This window comes from Columba livia, chromosome 1 (assembly GCF_036013475.1).
Source record: "Columba livia isolate bColLiv1 breed racing homer chromosome 1, bColLiv1.pat.W.v2, whole genome shotgun sequence".
Lineage (NCBI taxonomy): Eukaryota > Metazoa > Chordata > Aves > Columbiformes > Columbidae > Columba > Columba livia.
This window is the reverse complement of record NC_088602.1, coordinates 167398490-167419189: the sequence shown is the minus strand read 5'-3', so window position 1 is coordinate 167419189 and position 20700 is coordinate 167398490. Positions and strand designations below refer to the sequence as shown.

Genomic DNA, 20700 nt, shown 5'->3' with positions numbered 1-20700 from the left:
ATTAACACACATGAAATAAGGTTGCTTCTTGTTGTTGTGGTTTCAAAATTAAGTCTGTCAAACTGAAACGGATATGCTGCAAAACTTTTTCATATCTCCTCCACAAACTTGACAAAACTTTCCTATGAACAAAGTGGTTTAAAAAGAATTCCACACAATTGAAGATGATTATTTGTGTTCTATTATATTAATATATTAAATAAATAAATATTAATATAAATAATATAATTTCATCATCAAATTATAAACAGTTGACTAACATCTAAAATTACTCTTGTTATTATAGTATTTCGTGTCTATTATTTCATTCATATCTGGGAATTAATTAAGTTTTTATTTATTTTTGCATTTGGATCTATTGAATTTTAGTAAAAAATTTCTAGCTGGGCTTTATCATCATGAAAAACCTATAATATTATGGTTGAATATTTGATATTTGTTTATAAATGAATTAATTTTAAATATCTCTTTTAAACCACTCTAGTATATTCAGAGATTATTGGTAGACTTATTTAACCACCCCAAAACAAAATTAGCAAGCATTTATCCATTTTGAGTGCTGTTCTTGACAAAATTTTCAGAATTCCTAAACCCTTCTAAACTTCTCTCAGCTGGAACTAAAAGTCAAGAACCTAGTGCACATTACAAGTTTTGCATATGAAAATGCATCACACAGAATTAATAGCCACTTTATAAATGTTTCCCAATTACCTTGACAAAGCAATCATTATAAAGAACTAGGTGTGTAAATGCTAGCAGTTCCATAAATAACAAAAATCCTCTGCTAATTATAAACCACTATATTTTTATAACACATTTCACACCTTTTTTCAGAATGTTTTTCATATCACAAGTCTGAACAAAATTTCACAACCTGGCACTCTCAAAAAGAAAATGTGCACATCTATAATTGACTATTATTTTACGTTTGGATTTGCCAGTTACCTGTTTTCACATGTAGTCAAATTTATACTTGCAGAAACAACACCTGCATTGGTAGGCAGTGGAGAAGAAACAAAATAATCCCACATTGGTGAAAATGCTTCTCTGGCTAATGTATAGTTGCAAGTCTGATAGGCTGCCTAAAAAAAAGAAAAAAAAGAAAAAAAGAAAAGAAAACCAAACCAAACACCAATAACAACAAGTTTCCTTGTTTATCAAATAACCAAGCCAAATATGATTATAGCATGAATAAATATTTTAAAACTCCCTCCCAACATGTAAATTTACGATTTCTGTAAGAATATTCTTATATATTTTAATAAAAAACATGTAGTAATGTAGCAGCAATCTGATTCTACTATTAGTTTACCTTCAGAATTAGCATTAGAGAAGGCAAAACACTTTCGTAACTGTTGACCAAGGATCTAATATCCTTTCTGGAATACTTCACAGGTATTGTGCTGCAGTTTTCGAAGGCATATTATTTCATCTAGGTTCATTTTACTTTCACTAATACTGCTGAATGCCCTGCTGCTCTGGATAATGGGATGCAAATGGAGCCACACAAGTAGGCACAAATTCACGTGGATACCTCTCTGGGAGATTTTAGGAAATCTTCTAACAGTTCCCCATGATCTGAGCTGTAGGGCTAGACAATTTCACTTTTCTCCATGCCACAATCAGTTTTAAATTTTCTTTATTAAGAATAAAGAAAATTATGGTAAAGGTCTGACAGAGCCTTTGTGGTCTTTCACAAGGCACTACAAAAATAATTTCAGTATGAAAATGGTTGGATTTGATACCTGGTAACTTCAATCACATTTGTCATCTTGTGCCGTAATGACTAATAAGGTGATTTCTAGCACTTGGTCTCAATCACAAAAATGAAAAAATAAATTACAACAAAGAATAAAGAAGTTAAATGCAGACTGAAAAACAGGAACCAGAGTAAGAAAACTACCTGACAGTCATCTTTCCTCTTCAACTGGAATTTCCAATATTTTTGAATTGAGTTACTCAAATATACCATTTGTTGTGTTAAAATTGTGATTTCTGCTTATCAAGCTTTTGGCAAGGAAGTCTTGAGTTTTTACAAGAAGTTTTAGAGCTACCAGTGAAAACAAGTAATTACAGTCAAATTAAAGTATGTGTTCATCATCATGCCTCTAGCCCTACCTGAGTTAGATAGGCTCGAACAGCAGTAACAGAAAGAGGTGGATATGCAAGGATGGGCTGAGTTGCTTCCCCAATTGCATCACCAATAAGTTTTCCATCAGAAGAATATGCTGCAACTGCAAATATGTATTTCTCATTGGGATCTAAGCCTTGTATTTCCAAGAGGCTTTTCCCATCAGCTGGTATCTAGCAATAAAAATATTTTTTAGTTACACCCACTGAACATACCAAAAACAGATCTCAAATTCAAAGCTTTTACTGTTAAATAAAGTATTTGATGGTCTTGGATACAATCAAAGCACAACCTAGATTAACATGCATGTCACATTTCCACATAATAGCAGGTTATTGAAGACAATAAGAAAACAATTAAACAACAGGGGAAAAAAAAGTATGTTTTCTCTGGAATGCAGTTGAGTATACAGAGCACATAACATAAGAGAACAGTAAAGTACCAGGACCTGGAGTTTCTCTAAACCTTTTTTGTCCATTTGCACATTCACATTGTGAGTGTTCATGCTTGCAGTCATTGAGCTGGAAACATTCTCACCCTGAGCAGAATTCCAGAGAAAGCACATGGCTCTCCTCCATACATGCCACAGGCATGGATTAGATATGGGCAGGGGATGTCTCAGGTCCTCTCAGCACCATTAACAGGACTTCAGAGTTCGTAAAACAAACGACATATTTTCAGGATCTTCATTTTTCCTTCAAGTAATTGTCCATCTGCACTTAAACATCATGGCTTGCTTCTAACAGACTTTTCCACCTTCCTCTCCATAACCAGGACAACTTAGACAAAGGAAAGTTTTAGGGTCTTGAAACAACAGACAACTGACACAGTGACTGATGCACAACATGACAAATAAGATTATCATAAGGTAGCATCAACACAGTGCTCTTATTCAAATATTGTCTGGTCTTCGTAAGGAGACCTCTGAACAACAGAAATCCTTTCAAATGCTGGGACTGAATTTTGAACCAGCAGACCAGAAATTAGGGTAAGACAGTCTGTAGTATCCCTTTAGAGCAAGTTTTTCTCTTGTTGAAAAGTTGATAGACCATTCCACCACCAAGAATTCTATTCTAAACCTTTTCCATGGACCAGGCAGATTGTGACTTTGTCTGCAGATCAGCGTTTTGCAAAAGCATATCCCCAAGCAACCAGAAGTTCAATTGCTGAAGCATATGGTTAGCCTCAGGTCTGGGCATTTCCAGTGCCTGCCAGAGCTAAGACAGTCAGTGGCCTGGATGAACTGCAGCAAGTTCACAAAAAGAACAGCTAGCAGTGGGGTGAAAGTCTCCAATTAAATGCTTAATTCACCTGGAGCAGGACTGCATATTGAAACTAGCTCACTGGACATCTCAGGAAGCTCAGTTCTCTGGATTTGATAATAAGAATATCAAGAATAACATCAAACCCTCTATTATCAGTAGCAACACACACCTTCTCTTTTTATACACCTTCCTTTTTTTAGGAGGAGATGCAGGGAACAGGTGCAAAGGGAAAGATTTCCTCTCCATCACCAAAGACAGGTCTATCAGTGTTCGTATAAAGCTTGTTCACAAAACCAGGAAAGCTTGAAACACTGGACAAAAGAGGCTGAGATCATTCTTTTGTGACAATGCAAAACAGAGACCTGCCCTGCAAAGAACAGGATTTCCAAGATTTCCAGATACAAAAATGATCATTCCAATCTAAGACTACAGCAAAATTTGCTGAAGAGGTTGTGCTGAAGCTTTTTTTGCTCCTTTCTTAAACCTCAAAATGCTGAGTATTTGGATGGATCACATCATCGTTTAGATGGATAATGCAATAGCATGCGTAAGTGACTGAAAACCAGAACTCTCGGTCTGTGCAGGAACATCAGACTGTGATCCAAAGGCAAAAACAAACAAACAAAACAAAACAAAACAAAAACTACAAAAACAAACAAACAAAAACCACAAAAACAAACAAACAAAAACAAAAACCTACATTAAAAAGAAAGAGAAAACCCCAAAAAAATTCCAAAAATAAACTGCCAAATTGCAATATAGAAACTATTTAAAAATACTGACACAGACATGTGATCAGTCATAAGTAACCAAAGATGTGTGGGATGATATGTCACACAACATGTTCACAAGATGAAAGGGATAGAGTATGAACCTAGAAGTCAATAATGTCTGAATGTGAAGGTTATTGAAGGAGTTATATAACCATGTTGACAGAATTACAGAAGGTAAAGTCTGATAGAAGTTGCACAATTAAGAAAAATACTAAATTTTATATCTGTTTAGAATTTCTCTTTTTTTTGAATCTCTGGAAAGTGGAGTGTCTGGGGAACACTTTATAAATATATCATATACTTTATTTTCCTTTTGTATTTCTTAAATGTCTCTCAAAAAACAGGATCGTAACAGAAGGGACATAGACCTCTCTAACATGAAGCTTTTGAATCATTTAACTCATCATTCAAAAAACGTTCCTAGAACTGGTTTTGGTTTTCAGTGTATCTTCAGCCTAGTAAAATTTCAGTTGCTTAAAATAACAATCAAAAGGTTTGTCAAAGGCCTGGCAAGTTACCTGATTAGAAAAAGATGTCAGGTGTATACATTTAGAAAGCTGGGCTTTTTTAAAGAAAGAGAGAATGATCTGAAGGTGTTTCAACTCTGTCTTACCTCTTCTCCTGCATTCCGAAGTTTATTGTTATTTAACCTGACTTTCACATTACTTCCTTCTGCCACACATCCCAAAATACTGTACCATGAAACCTTTGAAGAAAATGGAAAAAAAAAAAAATTGTTGATACATTATAGTATTTCCAACTTTTGCCTAATGTATAACACACTAATTTTGTGAAAAGTCTCTGAAAAAATAAAAAACCCCTCAGTTATAAAAAGGAATAGTCTAACTGCACTAGAAAAATTCTTTAATTCATTTAGCTGGACAACTAGATATACTAAAATAAAAGCAGATGACTCTCCGTTATCCTGTCTCCTACCTTGAACTACCCTATACCTCAAACCTATCTCGAAACATAAACTCCACAGGTCATCCTGTAGATTTAAAGTTATCTAGATCCCGTATTTGATCCTTGCAATGGTATTCTTCTAAAGTTGAAAAAGTTCTGATTCAGCAAACTACTTGAGGACAGGTCCTTAAAAGCAGGCAACAGAAATGCAGATTTAGAGTAACGCAGTTGTTTTTTCTAAACAAGCCATGTTCTTAGTTCCTGTTGAAATCAATGAGTTTTTTAATGCCCTCGAGCTGCTGATCATCTCATTGAGCATATAATCTGCACTTCTCAATACTTTTACTCAAGGAAGAATGTGAGCATGCGTTCCTGGATCAGTGCTCAGTTGTGTCTAGTGAGATCAAACATGGAAACTAATTTTGATTTCACCTCTGCAGAACTGAGCAGATGGATTTCAGTAAGTTGTGCATCTGACAAAGATCTTTTGCATTAAGCGTCTTCTACTAAAAACTGTGCTAGGTCTCTTTTCAGTAGACGTTTAAACAGACATGAGGTTTGGCAGATGAGGTCATTTTTCAGCATATAAAAATTATCAATACCTAAAATGTTCATTTTTTTCTTGTAGTATACATGATTTGTCTTGCAATGAATCTTGACTGTTTTTCAGAAGGAGATGTTGAAATAGAGGCCTTTCTTTTCAGCAAATGAGCAACTTTAATTTCAGGAAATTTTAGAGATACTTTTACTTATAATACAAGAACTACATTTGTCTAATTAAATCCTAAGTATCCATTTCCTTTAATAAGTTCTTCATAAAAAAATACCTTTCATGTCTGCTCAACAGTGATGCGTATCTTTAGGAAAAAAAAATCATCTCGAATATCTGGGCTTAAATTATAAAAATATTAATCACATTGCACCATCTAGTGGCCCAATGTTACATTCATGCTCCTGTATTGAACAGAATGAAGTATTAATACTTGGTAAAACAAATGAACTACCAGACTTTAAATAAGTATTTTAATTTTATGTTCATTAGGGACAAAAAGGAAGACATTTTTCATAATTAATTTCTTTGAAATTGACTAATCAAACTGCAATAAAACTGCAAGTTATAAAACAACTGTTCACAGAAACATTCTTACCACTACTAAAAATATTTGAGTTTCTGCTAATTTTATACACATCATAATTTTGAAGAAGCTTGCAAAATTTCTATGAAAACGTCTCTCTCAAGAAAACTGCAGCTAGTGCCTTTTTCATACTTTAGCCTGTTTGAACCTTTTCTGGGCATGCGGAGAAGAATAAGGTGATTTAGAAAGGTCAGCATGGATTTACCAATGGCAAATCATGGCTGATTACCACAACTGGCCTCTGTGACAAAACTACTTGATTTGCAAAGCAGGTGAGAGAGTAGGTATCATTCACCTCGACCTGAGCAAGACACTTTTTTCAACACTGTCTCCCGGTATTCTCATATTCAAGTTAGAATGATACATCATGGGGGTGTGAACAGATAAATGGGTAAAACAATGGCTCGAAGGTCAGACTCAGAGACTAGTTGTTGGTTCATACTCTACCTGGAGGGTGGCAACAAGTGGAGTATTGCAGGGGACTACCCTGGTACCTGTCCTGTTTAATATCTTTAGAAATGACTTGAAGAAAAAAGTGAGCACACACTCACCAGGATTGCAGATGATGCCAAATTGAGGGAAACAGTTTATATCCTTGAGGGCAGGATTGCTAGTCAGAAGGACCTAGAGAGCCCAGAGGAAGGGGCCCACAGGAACTTCATGAAATTTAACAAGGTCAAATCCAAAATCTTGCACTTGGAAAGGCAGAATTCCTTGCAAAGATATAGGCTGAGGATCGATGGGTTGGAGAGCTGCATTAAAAGGATCTGGGGTCCTGTTAGACAGGAAGCTGAGCATGACACAGTGGTGTGCATGTCAGCAATGCAGCCTAAAAGCATCTTGAACTTTATTAAGGAAAGTACAGTTCGGACATTGAGGAACGTGACTAACCCCTCTGCTCAGCACTCATTAAACTACATCTAGATACTACAGACAGTTTCCCTCCTGCCTCCCTTCAAGCTAACAAGAAATGTTGAACAACTGTAGTGATTAGACCTAAATTGAAGCAAGAGATTCCAACAGTACATAAAGAAAAAAGTTTTCTGCATGAACAGGTTGCCCTACTGCTGTTCAGTCTCCATCCTTGGTTTTCAGGACTGACTAGATAAAGCCCTGAGCAATCTGGTCTAATCTCACAGCTGACCCTACTTTCAGCAGAAGGTTGAACTAGAGACCTCTCTTAAAATCCCTTATGAGTAGTTCTGTGATTAAACATGTTCAACAGAAGGTGGATTTTTCCACCTGAACTATGGCACTTCAGCACTTCATTAACAGTGGTCTCAGTGTGGTACTTGCATCACATGATACAATAGCCTCATATCTCTTCTGAGCATGTCATCCCCTAAGTGAGAGAATGAGCTTTTTTCAAGTAGAATAAATAAGGCTTATATGACAGAAGCAGCAAGGAACACGATGCTTGAGACAAAGAAAGTTTCACGCAAATGTGAAGATCAAAACAGTGACTCACAATTGACTCACAGGGACAAAAAAAAAGCATACTTAATTAAGTCAGAATAACAATCGTCTCAAGAATAACCGAGAAAACTGTGATGGTATAGTACTGTTGAAACAAATTTGCTCTCTTGTGAATTTTCTTATTATTTCTTATGCAGTCATCACGAAAAACATTACCTGAATATCTGAGGAGAATGTGGCTGGTTTAAATGTCATGGAGCAATGTGATCTGGAAAGTAATAGAGGAGGAGGAGGAGTCCCACGTGTTTTGTTACTGCTCATAGCTTCTCTGAGACTGTGATACAATGCACTTTGTTCGGCTTCAACTTGCTCAATTAAAGTTAGTGCTTCCTATGTTTTAAATTAAAACAAAAGGGAAAAACTATTAAAACATAACAATTAGACAGATTTAACACTTATAAATGGCTTTCAAAATGATCTTATAAAAAATGAACTGCTATGTCGAAAACTTTTATAGCTTTTCATATGATCTAATACCCTAAATTAGGATGAATGGTACTTTGTGCAAGACTTACATATGCAGACTAATTTCACAATGTATAACAAAGAGAATGCAAGGTTGCATATGAAAGAAGCAGGACTGAGGCATGTCCAATTTTGTAAGAACCTATAGGAAAAAAGAAAGTGATCACAAATAACATTGATTAGCAATTAGTAGCAACCAGTTATTAGCTCCAGCTAGAAACAGAAAGGATACCAACTCTTATTTAGGAGAGAACTGGACACCTAATCTGTGGAATTTCTGAAGGAGCTGTGGAAGTGGTTAGACTGATTTTCTGCACTACAGAAACAGGAACGAAATAAAGTCCAGAAACAACCCAAAGGAGGAGAATGCAGGCCTGGCAAAAGTAGAACATTTGAAGTAGCCACTTCTCTTGGCAAGCTGGAGAGAACTGAGCACTGACTGACAGTCTCTAAGTATCTTCCAAAAATGTGTGGGCCCCCAGCACACAGTGTTTATGTAGCCATTTGTTTGGAAATCAAGGTACACTTTTTTCTTATATAACTGAATGGCAAATTTGTAGGTTTCTTCACTTAGTTTGCATTATTAGGAGAAGAGAAACTTAATATTAAGAAATTTAATATTAAGAATTTAGTACTTTTATGTCTTTACTTGTGGCAGCCATCCAGTGCAAATCAAAGCCAAAAAGGCCACCTCCCAAAGATGATCAGGGATGCCTTGGACAAATTACATTCTTTTGGGAGAAGAGAGAGATGATGTCTTCCTACAACTAGAGTTTTTATTTGAAACCTTTTAGTACCATACACTGGACCAAAGGTTTACGCTGAACTGAGTCTGAAAGCTAAACTGAAAAAGAAAATCCCAAATTGATAATTATTCAGTGAGAGTCCCATAATCTTGTATCTTACCAGCTCCTTGTTTCTGCCCTCATATGTTTATAAGGGTATAAGAACAACCATACCAGGTCAGATGACAGATTGAATAAGCCTTGTATCTCATGTTCAAAAATGACCAAAAACTAGCCACAGATTTATAGTGAAATGAGGAGCTAAGATTTAATAGAGCCTTAAACACATAACATAGCTAATAATTTGCACAACCCCTCACTTCACCCTACTCTGTCCCCCTTTAGATTAGGGTGGCATCCACCTGCGTGAGAAATGTTTAAGGAAGAAAAGAAGATTATTGATGAGATATGTAGTAACTCTTTCCCTCATACAATCAATTCAACTTCTGCAGTCAGTAACTGTAAAGTTATTATCTTCCTTAAAAATGATACTTCTTTATAGCAAGCTGTACTATGATACAATTTTTAATTAAAACCATCACAGCCTCATTCTTCTTTGAAGACATATTTCTTATTAGTGCAAGGATGGAACTGCTCCCAGGTTGGAAAAAAATAGCGTTGTGACTGAGAGTGGTCCTGCTTGACACGTCCTGCATTAGTTGTAGTAGTTGGAAGATAATAAATGTGTCAGAGTTGCAAGAGAAGAAAGAATAATCTTATGGCTGAGGAAGCCAAATGTCATTATAAAAAAAAAATCCTTGCTTCTGCCATAGGCTTATCCTGTGATAAACCAGATTCCTGCCTCTGCCACACACTGACACTGTGGTATTAGCTTCACCACATTAAATCAGTTTTACAGCAGGCTAACAACAACTACCAGTGCACCCAATTTTGTAAAGATTTGGTGTCCAACTAAACATATAGGACAAGAAGGAAGAATGAAACAACCATGAGAGAAATTAAAAATAAAAAAATTAAAAAAAAAAAAAAGAAGGGTACACAACAGTAGCTCCAGTGTTTAAGCAGTGTCATGTAGATCAGTATACATATGACTCAGAAGCCTTCATACCTGCCCAGAAGTTCACTGAAAGAGAAAAGGTTATTCAAATGTTTCTCAAAAAAAAAAACAACCCTGCTTTCCTATTTTGCAGTGTAATAAGAACTTACATTGTGCTGAGTGCAGTAGAAAAGACCAAAAGATATGAGTCATTCTATATAGATCTTTTAGATGTTCTACAATAAAAAAGTCAAAATCTTCTACACAAATAATGAAAATAAAGGTATGAATTTGCTGTTCATGAAGTAAGCACCATCCACTTCAATTAAGAAAATTAATGGAGCACATAATTAAATATTTCATCATAGTACAAATATCAAAGACGATCATGCTAAGTTTGTCCAAACAAAGTTAATTCTGACATTTTCTGGCAACTGGCTGCAAATTTATTATATTTATTTACCTACACCTTCCTGTATTAAAAGTGCACAGAAATAAAATACAGCGACGCCCATTATAAGGCATTTGCAAACATTTGTTTGAGATAACAGCATGTTTCTTGGGAATTGCTTGTAAGTCGTCATTGGTGACTACAGTTACAACTTTCACGCCATATCACTACACCTAATATTCATAAATGCCATCTATTTTACAAATACAGGAGAGAGATTTTTCAGTGTATGTCTTTTCCAGTTTTTGCATTCTTCTGACATAGAAGATATGTCTGTTCATTATCATGCTCCCAAATCTGTAGCACTTAAAATACTTTCTAGTAACTTCTTGTTTAAAATACTTTTTCACATATTTTATAGACAGAACTGCAGATTCTGCTATCTGTTGTACAGGCTATAATGAAATTTTATGCCGCACTGATGAGAAGGCAATTTCCATGGACAGATGCTAGTACAAAGCTCAATGGAAAGACTCCCATTGATTTCCAAAGACTTTGAAATAAGTCCATGAAGAGCCTACTTTTAGGCCAAATAAACTCCAAGATCTCCAACTTCTAAACTCTTTATTAAATAAGAACAGAATAAAGCTCATATGATCATTACCAGACAAAGTAACACAACTTACAGATCTTGGAAAAAGAAGAATGTTGAAGGATGCAATGGGGAGAAGGAAACCTCTTTTGGCAAGGCAGAAGTTCACAATTGCAAAGCCTACACGACTAAGTGCAGAAAGAAAGATGAAATCTTCTTTCAGGTTTCTTGCAGTCTGCATGTCTGCACAACATCTGGGGATGTGCTCTTTCCTTGTTTTAAGTCACTTATTTTTTTCATCATCATAAAACTCCTTAGGGAACATTTGATAACAGAAGATAAAACCTCCCAATATCCCTCAGGTTCCTTCCATTTTGCTTTTTTTAGTAAGAAGGAGTAATCCACGTCTTAACTATATCGAACATGAAAAACTGTGATAATGATAAAGAATTTCTGCCATAATATTTTTTTATTACCTCCAGTAGCTTCTTTTGGGAAGAAGTGGTCAACTCTTCAGGGAACTTCTGTGTAGCTTTTTGCATCAGATAGATTGCTCTGGATAGCTTATTCTTTTTTATTTTTCTCATTATAAGTGCCTCTGTAAAATAGATATTATAAGACATTCATAAAACAGTAGCAGTAATTTATTATACTTCTAAAATCTTAATTAATAAGCCTTGCCTGTTAAATAATGGTAATCTTTCATATTCTTCACATGAGACTTCTTGGACTTAAGAGTTCTGTCACCCTTTTGAGCACCTATGTGGGAAGAAAATCCCAAGTTATTCATTCTGATAGTGCTACTAGGAAAATTTTAGTCAGGGGGTTAATTTGTAGTTTTGTAGTAAAGCTCTGCTCCATTTCATGTTATTTTCTTTGGTTCAAGGAGAATTTCTTGGATCATGCCACTAAAAATATTCCACCCTCATCTTCTAGCATCTTTAACAGTTATAGTAACACGGCAGGAAAAGAGGGATCTTGTTTGATCACAGGGAGCAGTGCACAGGGGAGCTCTGCAATGTCAAACTAATACTAGCTTTCAATTAAAAAACCAAAATCACCAGGATTGGGACACCAAGTAGAGTTTTTTCAGAAGGCATTTGGCAAGACTGAGGTATCTTCTGACTGGGAAGAGATAAGGACAACTTCACAGGAGTAGAAATTCAGATTACAAAGAGTACTGATTAAAATATTCAAGTTATTCTCCAGAGAGCAAATTAGCGTTACAGAAAACAATTTCTGCAGAGCATCAGCAAATTCTCCCTTACTGACACTGTAAGAGTTACTATTGTAACTGAAGTACCACAACAAACTCTCTGGGAAACAAATCCAGTTGTTAGCAAAATTTAACTCCCATTGGTTGAGTAGAGGTTAAAGAATAGTACCATGTGATAAATCTGAATTCTGCAATTCAGCACATTATTTCTGTCTGCACATGGCATACAAACTGCCCAACATCAGCTTCCTCTTTAGAAATGGATACTCCTTAATTTCTTAGTGTTACGAAATGTATTAACAGAGGACTCTAATGAAGCTATGAAGATCATTTAGCTTTACTGAAACCTACCTTGTGTCATTTTAAGAAGTTTCACAGCTACTCGATGTTGGGCCTGTATGAGCTCCAAGTGTAAATCCATTACAAAACCATCACCTGTTCCTGTCTTATCATTACCACATCCCAAAACAGAATTCAAATTCTGATCAGTTGAGCCCACCTAATAAATACGAAGTGGCAATTAAACACATGAACTCCTATTACTTAGCTTACTGCATTTATCTTGACATCGGTATAATTTCAGAAATTGACAAACACTGAAATTTGTCATGTTTGTGTAACATGCAGTCATTCAAGAAAGTATGGAAGGAAGGAGAATAACAAGACAGAGAAAGCATGGATACTGGAAAAAAAAAAAAAAAAAACAAACACTAAGACAAAATCTCATAATGGAAACTAGATTAATAATAAATACAAAACTGAAGAAAAATGTGTTTTATCGTGTTACCAGTCCACAGAACAAAGATCATATTACTGTAGAATTATACTATTTTAAAAATCTGAATTCCCCTCAACAGCAAAAATTAATTTTAATAATAAACAGTTGAAAGCAATAAATATGAAAAGGATTTCTGCTTTTATTTTAAAGGAGAAAGACACAAATTATAATTATTTCTAAAAGAATATGGCAAAGGAAACCTAGAAGAGTCTATTAATGAAAGAGAAAATGCTATTTATCTACACAGAGGTTGATTTTTTCTATTCTCTTCTTACAAGGGGCAGGAAGATGAGGTATGCTCGATAATGCTAAGATTTCGATGTATGAAGAAAATATGAGTTTTGTGTCATCAAAATCCAATATATTATTTAAAGATTTTGTTGCAGTGTAGTTTTCTGTAGACTTTACCTTTGTACAACAGCTGTCAAATATTGACTTTCCATCTGGTAGAAGGGTCATTAAGCGACATGTGTTCATTCCATTAATTGCATTTTCAAGACTTTCATAAGCAACTTGTAATTGTTCTGTAGGACTTTTCTGAAATGAAAGCACATATAGAAATACACTTTATTAGATAACCACATTAAAAGCTGTAATATGGACTATCCAAAGTAAAGTGCTATTATTTTTAGCTGTTGTAGTTTAAACTCTGTAAAATAATCTTTACATAGGCATTGCTCCCCATGCTTTTATATACTAATATTAATGTTTTAAATTTCAAGTGATTTTGATTAATTTAGAACTGATTTTCTTTCAGCTCTCAAAAAAACAATGTACTAACTCAAAGAGTTAGCTTATAGCAGAATGAAACTGAACTCTGAGAATTAAGTTGACAAGCACAGTATTTTTCACAAGTAGTTTTTCAATGGTCCTTCAGGTACTGTTAAGAAAAGCTGATTTTTCAGAAAACAACACCTTTAACAAGACTGTCCCTGAAATAAAGCTTCTCCGTATGTGTATGTGTTAAGACAGAACATTGACAAAATTCTTGAATCCTCAGACTAACGTATGTCTTTTCTTTTTTATGTGTTTAAGTAAGTAATTTTGAACTATCATATTTGACACTTCTGCAAAGTGCTGAGCACTGAACACACTGAACAAAGTAAGGACACTCGAGATGTTTCATCTATTCCACATCACCGTTACAAAAGAAACAGGCAAAAGCACAACCCAAAAAAATTTCCTAAACGAAACAAAGGCTGAAGTTTGTATGACCTTTAAAAAATGCACTATTAAACCACTTAAATCTGGTACCATACATTGGCATAAAAAAGAGTGTATAGTGGAAATCACTGTGATCATGCTGTAAAAAGATTCAAATAAAACTTCTTCCATATCACAAATTAATAAAACATACTACAGGAAAATGTTCAGATTTTATTTAGTTTGAAAAAAAATTTGTTTTTTTCCTCTACATTAGTATGATTATGTGAAACATTTCAGCTTTATAAAACTAAATACAAAATAGTATGAAAAGCTTCAAGCAGAAATAAGTGTTCTTATGCTATTCAAAAATGCTGTATTAATGAAAACAAATTAGACGTACCATCAGTATTTCAGGAATATCACAGGTTTCATCTTGTGAGAGAGGGGCATTTATTTTTCCTTTTTTATAGGAAGAAAATCAGAAAGTGAAAATGAAATATATTCAGAAGGTTTTAGTACCATTTGATTAGCTCTAGTATTAACTTGAGAGTCTGGCAATAATTCAAGTCTTCACATTTCTTGAAAAGCTTTTCAGGGTTTTAACACAATACCAACATATGTACAATTACACTAATTCTGTATATGTTTATCCAATAACGTACTATTTTAAAATGTACCGTATGTCTCATAGCAACATTACTGCAATAGAAGCCAGTGAAACTTAGACTCATTTTATAGTTCCTCACAGTGTTGTAGCATTCATATCAATTTTTCACTTCTAAATCAATTCAGATCTATTGTTATCTAATTTGCAGTAGTTTTAGTGCTAATTTAACTTGTATGAGGATGTTTAAATATGTGAGGTTGTATTTTTATAATACATTATTTCAATTTCATATTCCAGGAAGGGGTATTATCACACTTTTAATGTTCATTTGGATTGTTTAAATTATTTTAAATTATAAACTATGCACCCAGAATTGTGTTTTCCTTTCAAAAAACAAGAGGAAGCAGCCAAAACAAGAGGAAACACTTTCTTAGCTCTTGGTTACAGCCCTCTAGCCTGTCAAAAATTTATTTATTCACCGAAACAAATACATTTTTTGCCCTTTCAGAGGGACAAACTTCTTGTCACTCCTGTACTCCTTGTGCCATTTCTGCCTGTTCACAGTCTCCTTCTCATAAATAAGAAAATGTAGATTCGATCAGCATTCATTCAGTAAAAAGACTCTTCTCAGCATAAAAGTGCTTGACTGGCTATTTATCAGCCTGTTTTGACCAATGGCTCACATCTATTCAGGTTTTCCATCAAAAAGGCATATTTCAACTGGATGAAAAAAAATAGCAGAGATGCTACAATGAGGATTCACTCAATCTCCATCAGAATTGTATGTTTTTCATAAAATCGCAGAAAACATTACCTACTCTACCTTTATAATGAATAGTAATGTTATAAGAATTTCTTATTTTCAAAAGAGCGAAAGATATTGTCATTCTGTTCTGTTCCTAGATGTGCTCTAAAAGGTTCCTTAAAATCTACTCCCTAGTTACTGTAAAACATTTATGAGAACTATGATTCATATTCCAAGATCCTATATCCACAACAACAGATAACTTTTACAAGTATGTCTAAATATCCATATTTCACAGCCTTAGTCAGGTTTTAGATGGAAATTTGTTTAACACGGTTGTGATTGCATTATATCCAAATAATGTCGGCCAAGTTAAGTTCAATTTCAAAGACAATTGAATTCCTGTACCAAGAGATCCAAATTAATGACCCAATAAAAGCAAAAGCAAAATTATCAACTCAGTATGTCACTCTTCTCTTTGGCCTGCCACTAGTCAACCAGCACTTGAATGCTCCCAATGACCACAGCACATACTGCCTTCTTCCTAGCCAATATTCAGAGAACATATGAGTGACTTGAGGCTACTCTAAGGGGTTTAAGAGTCATGGAGAAGGCCAGTGGGGAGGGTGAGTCATAAGAGATGTGATTCACAATAGAGTTACTTCAGTAGAATGAGAAATGTAAGGAAATAAGGCATAAATCCTTTGAAAAACAGGTTTCATTAGCTCTGATTATGGGTGAAATTGTGCGTACAAGAAATTATCATTCTACTCTCAGCAATCTCTTGACAATAATTTTTGAATAGGTATGTTTGTCAAAGTTTTCAACTCAGAAACGTTCCTATCTTGAAAGTAATTCTTTAAAGAAAATGAAATTTTTGTTAAAAGCTTTACCTGCTTTTTTCTTAGACTTACTTGTAGAATCAGCTATGTTTTCCAGTATTGCAGTTAGATGTAGGGTTACCTCTGCAAGCATTACAGCATCAGTGTCTGCTATGGTGCTCTTGTGAATTACTTCATTTATTATCCAGAGTACACGAACCCACTAAAAAGGGGGAGAAGGGGGGGAGCGAGGCAGGACAGGTGTGGAAAAAGTGTCAAGACAGAGTTAAAACATATTTTTGGGAGATATTTATGTATCACAGAGATGCCTAGGATTTTGCGCTAAAAGTTGTTTAAAAATATTCACAACAATGGATATAACTCCTGTCTTGGATTTGAATTCTTTTTGTGAATGCCACCAGACTAAGATGCTGAAGTTACGCTGCTCCAAAGCTCCTATTTCTTTGGACAGTAGACTTCTTATTTTAGACTATTATTATTTTATATTATTTTAGAAAGGTTTACGAATGTTCTACAGGCACAACTTTTATACTGTGTTTTATTATGGTAAGCCTTCCAGTAGATTCAATAATATGCCTCTCATTTATCCCCATATCTTCCCTCTTAATCAATATAAAAGAGACCTGAATGCTCCTATTGTACACACAGAGGAAAGCAACTGTACACTACCTTCTGGAGAATCTCTGAAAACTTTTATTACAGGGACCAGGGCCACAACATGATCTCCTCCAGAAATTGTTTGGTCAGCATCAACTGGCAGCCCAGAAAAGCTAGTGTAAATTATGCTTCATGAGACTGCATTTCACCAAGAGCCTCTCAGTCTCAGGAAAAGTTCAAGGTAAGGCTTGGGATAAATACTATTGACCTCCATCTCCTTTCTCTTAAGCTGTAAAGTTTTTTGCCACTTTCTTCAACTGATCTAAGAAACTGAAACATTTTCTGCCACAACACACCAAAAGCTCCTTCTTACATCATGCCCGAATGCTTTCACTATTTTGTTTCTCTCCACCATGGCCCACCGACAGAGACTGGGTTACTTTACTGGGAAAAGGCTAAGAGAGATTTTGATACTGGCATGTAGGAGCACAGTGTGTTCAAACTACATACACAATTCACATTTTCAGCCAAGATGATTTATCTGCATTTTACCATTAGAAAATATACTTAGACTGGCTAGCAATATTTTATCTTTGCATTGCTATAACAGACTGCATTGATATTAAGAGAAATACATTATAATAAATGAGTACTTGGTAAGCTTTGTGTTTGTGCATAGATTTTAAGTAGTCACTTCCACACATTTGGATTCGCTGAAGTCCTGTTTTACACTTCTGCCACAAAAACACTATTATATCAACAAGTATTTCTTTGTCAGGATGGATATTCTGGAAAGAAAAAACAATATAATTATAGAAACAGGTAGGTATACAAACATTCTCAAAACACTCAGTACATAAGCAGTGTCTAAATTTTTCAAAGTGAGTATATAAACCATTATAATACGTAACTTCTCATAATGAGTGACAATATTTTGAAAGCTTAAGAAATATTTTTTAAAGTAATTTCTGGTAGACCACCCAGGCTTTTCTTCTTCCAACAATGCAAGTGGTTTAGATGTTTGGGGCTTTTTTGTGGGGGGGGAGGGGAGGGTGTTTTGGTTTGGTTTGGCCTGCTTTTTGTGATTTTTTTTGGTTTTTTGTTCTTTTGTTTTTTTAATTATTGTCAAGCTCTTAAAAGTAAAACAGACAAGGAAAGCAGTGAGATGAAAATTAGATGGGATAGACAAGCAAATTAACAATCAGTGAAATGTTATAATAGTCAATACATTCTGGGGAAAATAAGTAATATAATTTAACAGGTTTATTTTTATTACAGTATTTAAATATTTGCAGAAGATGATCTAGATTAGTAGGTTTCATTTTGCATTGACAGAGAACTTCCATGGGTTGTTGGTGCATCTCAGATGAGGGAGCAGTGAAGAACAGCTTAGACAACTAGAAAAAAAGATTGGAGTGGAATATCCAACAACTGAAAAAAAAATGTTAAAACCCATCTGCATCTTGTGAAGAGAATAATGAACAAATTCAAAACTCTATTCAGTTGACCTCCTGTTTAAAACATTTTAAAAGGCAATAAAGTCCATCAACTTTGTGTTAAACACATTTTGAACAGTGATCAAGAAGCAGTACACGTCTTTATCGCCATTTATACTAGAGCTGGGCTCATATCTCAGGTGCAATGAAACTCAAGCCTGTGATATCCACACTATCTGAACACCTGTATGTATATGAGAGCAATACTTTAGGGGTATTGATATTGAGAAGTAGAGGGAGGGGGAAAAACCAAAACACAACAAAACAAATATGGAAAAAAGAAGTAAATCAAGATGACTTTTGCCACTTGTTTGGTGGCAGCAAGGTGTTAGATTGGCTCAGCTATATCATGTAACTTTACCATCACTGAATTCCCTGTTAATGAGGGGAAATTTTCTCATTCTTCAACAGACAGATTAGGTATCAAGGAGATTTGTGGGAAACTGTAGAAGAACCAGAAGAGCTTAAATCCAGGTAACCTGCCTCCATAATACAGTGGTCATGTAAAAAATGACAAATCATGCTATCTAAAGGTATAACTACTTCACAGTTAGTGTATTTTGACTGAAAATATTACACTAAAGCTAAAAAATGCATATGCCCCAATTATACTCAGACTGGGCCAATATTCAAATTATATCTAAAATTAATTTTGCAGTTAAGACATCATGCCATGTTAGCAAAACATGTGTTTTTCTAAGGAAAACTTTGCATTAGCCTTTTGGATCACAAGCTATTTTAGTGTTAATGCTAGTGGAGACATTGCACTGTACAGCAGCACATTAAGGGAAATCTCAGTTTGAGCAAGTAAGCTGAAAGTGGTTACTCTGGGAATAAACCAGCAGATACATAACAGAATTATTCTGAAGTACAAACGTCAGCACAAAAAGTTGCACTCTGTTGTTGCTGCTGCTTGTTTGTCTGAAGCGAGAATTTACCTTAAATTGCAGGCATACTGCTGCTATAAAAGCATTATCATTCCTTAGGGTCACTGCTTCCATTTCTATAAATATTGCAGAAGTGTTTTCTACAGTTGAGCATATTTGCCCACCTAAATCTAATATAAGAATTTGTCTCTGCTTGATTAGCTGAAACATACAATTAGCTCTATGATATTGCAAATTGATTTAATATCTATGAAACATTCTTAAAGTAGCCTGAGTACATTGCACCAATAAAAGACAAAAAACAAACAAACCCCCTCCACACACACCAACAACAAAACACCTTATTTTTTGTTAAATCACCAATAAATCATGTCTTATGGGTATATTTTTTTTCATTTTTGCTATTTCATTTTTGTAGTTTGTTAATGATGCAACTGATTCCTTTCATCTTAAATTATATGTATTCATTACAGATTATGTAACTCATTCAGAAGAAATGCCTTTAATTTTATTGTACCTGCTTAGATGTGCAGACACAGGAAAACACTGTTGTTGCCAAAATCATGAGATCGTGAGAAGGCTCTCCATGCTTTAAAGAATCCTCTACATTCAATGTTTATAAAAAAGGAAGGAAAGGAAAGGCAATACATTACTTCTAGTTACAAACCTATGTTTGAAAACATCTGAGCGAATCAATTCCCAAGCTTATTTACTTTCCGTGAAAAGTGAACATTCCTATTTTTGGAAATTGAAAGTGTTTGGGATATTTGCAGTTTTTTGGAATGTCATACAATTCAATTACAGTTGCCTTAAAAAGTTTTTCTTGCTTCAATGCCAAGAAATTTTACATAAAAGAAGTAGAAGAACAACAGAAAAGGTAATACATCTGTTTCACTTTTTTTCCTGAAAACCTGTCTGAAAACATCCATTCTTTTTACACCTTCATATATAAAATGATGTATGTTAAACATACATGCTATTTCACACACAAGGGAAATGGTATAAAGTCAAGTTTAGATAAACGAGAACCGGACAAAACTCAGTAAGCTGCAATTTCTCAGTTGCTAGTTTTTGTCACAGTATACTGCATGTTCTATATTAACTAGTTTTTAAATAATAAACAAAATTTCTTGCTGCAAAAGTATTTGAAATGCAAACACAGCTATAACTGAACAACACTCACTTCTGGATGTTTGCCTCTTTTCACAATCATGAGACATGCTAGCTTCTTTGGTGTTGCTTTCACTAATAGACAAACCGTGTTTAAGTTTGCTTGGAAATAGTATAGGTTGCACCAGTGTAAGAAGTTTCAGTTCTACTTCAGCTTTCTTCCATTTCAGATCATCTTGAGCCTAATTGACAGAAACAGCCAATAGAAATTTGTCTTTAAATTATGTTCTTTTACTCTTCCTTACCCTCATGGGAAAAAAAAAAAAAAAAAAAAAAACCTATATATTATAAAGAATATC

At 34.6% G+C, this 20700-nt stretch overlaps 1 protein-coding gene across 4 annotated transcripts in view; it reads right to left on the bottom strand.

Annotated features, from left to right (window-relative positions):
- The window catches only part of CFAP54 (cilia and flagella associated protein 54), a 115661-nt gene that overhangs the window by 70196 nt on the left and 24765 nt on the right, over positions 1 to 20700 (bottom strand). For all 4 annotated transcript variants that reach the window (XR_010468444.1, XM_065043480.1, XM_065043473.1 and 1 more), the window contains 13 exons: positions 20415 to 20583; positions 19749 to 19834; positions 17502 to 17636; positions 16324 to 16453; positions 14458 to 14516; positions 13320 to 13448; positions 12485 to 12632; positions 11599 to 11676; positions 11394 to 11515; positions 7844 to 8017; positions 4783 to 4875; positions 2119 to 2304; positions 946 to 1082 (listed from right to left, as the gene is read on the bottom strand). Coding sequence is in view for 3 of the 4 variants with exons in the window: in XM_065043480.1 (XP_064899552.1) it covers positions 946 to 1082; positions 2119 to 2304; positions 4783 to 4875; positions 7844 to 8017; positions 11394 to 11515; positions 11599 to 11676; positions 12485 to 12632; positions 13320 to 13448; positions 14458 to 14516; positions 16324 to 16453; positions 17502 to 17636; positions 19749 to 19834; positions 20415 to 20583 (1646 nt within the window). In the remaining variant the exon portion in view is untranslated. The remainder of the gene's footprint in view (positions 1 to 945; positions 1083 to 2118; positions 2305 to 4782; positions 4876 to 7843; positions 8018 to 11393; positions 11516 to 11598; positions 11677 to 12484; positions 12633 to 13319; positions 13449 to 14457; positions 14517 to 16323; positions 16454 to 17501; positions 17637 to 19748; positions 19835 to 20414; positions 20584 to 20700) is intronic.